Below are 5750 nucleotides of genomic sequence, written 5' to 3' on the forward strand. Positions count from 1 at the left end.
CAAGTAGAACCTCATGAGCAGCAGAGAAAGTCTTCAGTTTTTTCTCAACCGACATCTCTTGAACAGGCGGGGGGTATCTCTTTTTTCCACCTAGGCTCCACGACAGCAATCGAATGAGCCAATGCATCTACCTTGATCCTCTTCATCTTCTCTCTCAGGAGTAACCCAATCTTTCTCCTAGAAAAAATGACAGAGCAGCCAACTCCATTCACAGTACTTAGCAGGGGAGCTCAACCCATGCTGGCTTTTCCTTCATTTTTTTTCTTTCGAACCAGCAGACAGGAGGCATATATGCCCAGCATTCCAATAGCCCATGAGGCCCGTGACCTCCTCATTTCTATCAATCATCCACATGGTCCACGTCAAGTCTAAGAGCCTAAAGGACATGAGCCATGCGGCTCATCTAGCACTGCGCCCCAACACCTTAATACACCGCCCCAGCTGCACAACTACCCTTGGCTTTACCCAAGCCAAGTAGCCCAAGTAGTGGTCCTTGCTATAATACCTCATCGGCCCATGTTGAGTCGATTCCTGGCCCCTGCCGACTTACATGTCGCACCACCACGATGGTTATCCTACGACAGCACTATCCAAGAAGAACATAAGGGAAATTAATTTTTTTCTTACATCGGTGCGGCACAGAGAAGACAAAGAAAACAACGAAATACGGTCATTTACACAGGCAAGTGTGGAAGACTGCTAGGGGAGGGGAAACAAATATCCTCTAGCTTTCTCTGACGTTGATTTAATCATCTACTTAAGGTAGACTTAAATAGACTTTAGAATTAATTTATTTCCCTTTCCTAGAAGGATCTAATTTCCAATTAAAGAGGGAAATAAGAAACAATCCTATGTTTCCTAAAGCAAGAAAATCTCTACACCTGTTGCCTTTTCATCTGAACAACCCAATAGGTGTGGGGGCATTTTTGGGGCCAAAAATAATCAAGAAAGTATGGAGGCAACACGTGGACTTTTGGGGTAAAAGACAAAATTACCCCTGAGGCATATCAGGATTCTCACGCTCATGCAACGGACAATAATGGCTCAATCAAGGTCAAAGGTGATCAAAACAGTATTCTTTGAAAACCCTCTCATCACTCCTCATCAAATCTTCAACCACAAGATAACTTCCAATTATTCCTTTCAAATTGGGAATAATTCCCAAATTAATTGATTAATTACCAAATTGATTGCAATATATTATTTGGCATAATATCTTGCAATTAGGGCCAAATTTCTACCATAAGTGACCGGTCCCTATTTCTCCAAATAGGGCCGGCCACACCCCTACATACAACCCCTCATTTCTCCAAAAACCTAAGTCAAATTCTCTTCTAAAATTCTCTAAACACTTTCTCTCAAATTCTAACTTTGGCATCAGAGATTCTTTGGCCAAAGCCCCCTCCCCCGATTCATCGTGGGCACGTGATGCTCTTGGCCTTGATCTTAGGTGTTATTGATTTGCAGGTGCATTTTCGTCAAAGAAAAAGACGGCGGAAATTTGCATCCACATGGCCGGTCCCAATTCTCCTAATAGGGTCGGCCACACCCTTATATATAGCCCTCATTTTCTCCAAAACTTAGGTCCAATTCTCTTCTAAAATTCTCTAAACAGCCCTCAAATTCTAACTTTGGCATTGGAAAATCTTCGGCCAAAGGCCCCCCCCCCCGGCAATTCATTGTGGGCGTATGAGGCTCCTAGCCTTGATCTTAGGTGATAATGTTCTGCGGGTGCATTTTCGTCCAAGAAAAAGAAGGCGGAAATTTGCATCGACAAAAATGTCAAGGCACAAACTCAAGTTATGATTTTGAAATTTGGGGTTATGAGATGTGAATTTGACAATTGGAAGTTTTTATTTCATCCCTTCAAATAGAGGAATACATTTGCTTTATCCAACTGGGTTTGAATTTGTAGGGTTCTTAGCGAAAGCTCGAAATCCAAATCCCAAACTTAAAATGTGAGCGAATTATGACAAAAATAAAAAAATTAAAAAAAAACTCTTATGATCAAAATTCATAACCCTCTGGATTCCAACATCTGCTAACATAGATTAGGTCCAGATGCCTGGGAAGGCATAAAACGCGACGATAGGTTTTCCCGGCATTCTGAGTGCCTGCAACCACACTAGTCGAGTCACCGAGGGCAAAACAATGACAGTTGAATATGGAATTCAACCCTTCTTAGAAGCACCATGCACATGTGTTGTTGACTAATATTGGTGGTAGTGGGTTCCTAATAGAGTGTACAAGCACTACCAAGATTTATAGCTTGCCCTCCCAAATATTGCGCAACGGAAAACATTTTTTTGGTTTAGCAATTCTAACCCGACGGAAAATACAGTTGGAAAGGCTAAATCAATTAATAAACTGGGTTGACTGAATGGATTTACACGACGACAGAAGTTCGCAGGTTAAGACAACCTTCGTCGGATAAATTTTTGGCACAAAAATGGGAATATATTAACCAAAGAATTACCTGGTCATTGTGTAGTTGATGTTTACCGATAGACTAGTTCGTCGGGCAACTTTATTCTCGATGGTCAAAATTCCACTCGTGAGGTGTAATAAATGTCCACTGCCACACAAATTACGTGACATTTAGAAAATAATTGCTCAACGAAATTTTTCATCAGGTAAACCCTTAGTTATCAGTTTATAAGTTCGTGCCTTCTCCTTCATTTTTCTCCTCCATACATTCATTTTCCTCTTTCCACTTCGTGCCCTCCTAATCATCTTTTTTCCTTCCAAACCTTCCCATTTCACCATTTTGCACAAGTTTATGAAAAAAACAGCATCAGCAAAGGCATGGCTATTGTGGCTCGAGGTACAAGGAGTTCATGGAGAGGATACAACAGTAATGTGCAAACATGGTGAGGATACCACTATAAGGTCAAAGAAGGTGGTGAACAAAAGTTGCTTGGATTTCTTGCATGTGGAAGAACATGGAGAGGATACTACTATAATGGGTGAAACGCCCTAAATCATAAAGCTAGGCCATTCAATTTGAAAATAGGACCGAGCTTTTAATTTTAATGTTTTGTAATTTCTAACAAATGCACTAGGCATTACAAAAATCAGGGACCAAGTGTTATGGAATCCATGATTTAGGAGGCGAAACAAATTCTACGAAACTAGTTTTACCAATTGTATTCATATTATGGTATCTAATTCAATAGGAATTGGGAATATCATAATGTAAAAATGGTACAAATTGAATCAATTTATGTTTTGATATTATATAAAAAAAATTCATAAGTGGAAACAAAATTTATTAATAGATCTACAAAGTTATGTTGAAATATCAACCTCTCATTTCTTGTTATCACACTTGAACATTCCATGTTGTAGGATGCGTTCTGGAAACCAGAGGAATAACCCATCGGAAGAGATCGAGGGAAGTGTGGCTGAAGCAACGACATTTGTACCAAGTTTGGGCTTGAGCAGCGACACATGAAATGTAGGGTGGATGCAAGATTGAGTTGGAAGGTCCATAGTATAGGCAACCTGGTCAACTCGAGCTATTACTTGGAAAGGGCCGTAATAGCGAGGAACCAGTTTTGGGCAGTGAGTTTTGAATACCGATGTCTGCCGATAGGGGCGGAGTTTGAGGAAGATCAAATCCCCAACTCGAAAAGTCCTCTTAGAGCGATGTTTGTCAGCCTGTTGTCGCATTCGGTGTTGTGCCAGCTGCATGTTCTTTTGGAGTTGCATAAGCAAACTGTCACAGTCCCGAAGAGTGACGTCGACCATATGGACCGGAGATGAGCCAAGAAGATAAAATGACACTGTGGGTGGCAGGTATCCATATACAGCCTGGAAAGGTGTCATCTTAATGGTCAATTGGAATGCAGTATTATACCACCATTCTGCCCAAGGAAACCATCGAATCTACGTGTTTGGCTTGTCCATAATAAAGCTATGCAGATAGTGCTCCAAGGTACGGTTGAGAACTTCCGTTTGTCCATCCAATTGTGGGTGATAGGCTGAGCTTTTACAAAGCACTGTTTGTTGATTTTTGAAGAAAGCAGTCCAAAACTCACTAATGAAAATCGGGTATCTGTCAGTGACAATACATGTTTGCATGCCGTGCAACCGAAAAGCCTCTTGAACAAAAACATTTGCAATTTAGGGGGCAGAATAAGGGTGCTTGATTGGGATAAAATGCCCATATTTGGAAAGGCGATCCATTACAACCAAGATAGCATTACGACCGTAGGTTGAGGGTAAGCCTTCTATGAGTCCATGGCTATATCGGTCTACACTTGGGTTAGAATGGAGAGTGGCTGCAATGGACTTGGCGGTTTGATGGTCTCGTAGTTGGTGCATTGGCACACGTCACACTCAAACACGAAACACTTGACATCCTTTTTGAGACCCAACCAATTAAAATTGTTTATGATACGCTTGTAGGTGCGCAGGAATCCTGAGTGGCCCGAAGTTGGAGAGGCATGGAATTCCTGGAGAAGTGTGGAACGCTAGGAAGAGGTTACACGAACAAAGAGACCAAATTTGTAATAAAGGAGGTCCCCTTGGAGCTGGAAATAGCACTTATTGTGTAGATCATGCTGCAATGCGGTGAAGATGTCGGAAGCTTGAGTGTCTGTGGCATATGAAGCTTAAAGCTCTGCCACACAATCAAACAGTGGTGTGGAGAGCCCCAATAAGGCAAGGAGTTTCGGCCGGTGGGACAAAGCATCAAGGTTGTATTGGAAGCTCCCGAGCGGTACTCCAAGGTATAGTTATACCCGAGGAGTTTCAATAACTACTTCTGTTGTGCCGGAGTGGTAATACGCTGGTCCTAAAAACCGGCGAGACCATCAATAACTACTTCTGTTGTTACGGTAATAACCGGCGAGACCCAAAAAGCCATGAAGGGCATGGACAGAAAAGGGGGTCGGCTATTCCACAATGGCAACAATTTTAGAGGGATCAACTGTAACTCCCTTAGCTAAGATGATATGTCCTAAATAGGTAATGGACTCCTGCCAAAAAAACACTTAGTGGGCTTCAAATGTAGTTGATGTCGCTGTAGGATGTCAAACACAGCAGCTAAATGTGACAGATGTTGATCCAAAGAGACGCTAAACACCAAGATGTCGTCAAAAAACACGAGGACTGATTTGCGGAGCAAGGGCTTCAAGATGGAATTCATCAAGGCTTGGAATGTGGCGAGGGCATTGGTAAGGCCAAAAGGCATTACAATGAACTCGTAATGACCGTCATGAGTACAGAATGTTGTCTTGTGTATATCCGGCTCGTGCATATGGATTTGATGATAGCTAGAGTGAAGGTCCAGTTTCAAAAATATGCCCGCACCCTTCAACTCGGCCAAGAACTCATCAATAATTAGAACCGGAAACAATCCTTGATGGTGACTACATTAACCTTGCGGTAATCATCACAAAAACGCCAAGATAAGTCACTTTTCGCCACCAATAAAGTAGGGGAGGAAAAGGAACTCATGCTGGGATAGATCATGCCAACGACGAACATGTCATCAACCTGACGTTCTAGTTTTGCCTTTTGTGCATACCCATAATGATAGGGTCGTACATTAATTGGACCCGTCCCTGGAAGTAAAGGAATGAGGTGGTCAATGTCTCGGTGTGATGGTAAGGAGGTTAATGTTTGAAGAAGAACATGATACTGGCATAGAAGTGCTTGGATATTGGCCGATGAAGGTGCAGGAGTGGGAGAGGATGAGGGGAGTCCTGAAAGTTGTGTGAGTATGCTAAGGGAAGAGGACGTCT

The 5750-nt window shown here is 42.3% G+C and overlaps 1 protein-coding gene across 1 annotated transcript; it reads right to left on the reverse strand.

Moving 5' to 3' along the window:
- Positions 1-3309: 3309 nt before the first annotated feature.
- Positions 3310-3828, reverse strand: LOC137732750 (uncharacterized). The gene has a single exon (XM_068472028.1). The coding sequence runs from the start codon at positions 3826-3828 to the stop codon at positions 3310-3312; it is 519 nt and encodes a 172-aa protein (XP_068328129.1).
- Positions 3829-5750: the final 1922 nt, after the last annotated feature.

This window comes from Pyrus communis, chromosome 4 (assembly GCF_963583255.1).
Source record: "Pyrus communis chromosome 4, drPyrComm1.1, whole genome shotgun sequence".
Classification (NCBI taxonomy): domain Eukaryota; kingdom Viridiplantae; phylum Streptophyta; class Magnoliopsida; order Rosales; family Rosaceae; genus Pyrus; species Pyrus communis.

Excerpts from the sequence above, each read along its gene's own strand:
- LOC137732750 (XM_068472028.1), bottom strand. The coding sequence starts at position 3,828 with ATGACACCTTTCCAGGCTGTATATGGATACCTGCCACCCACAGTGTCA.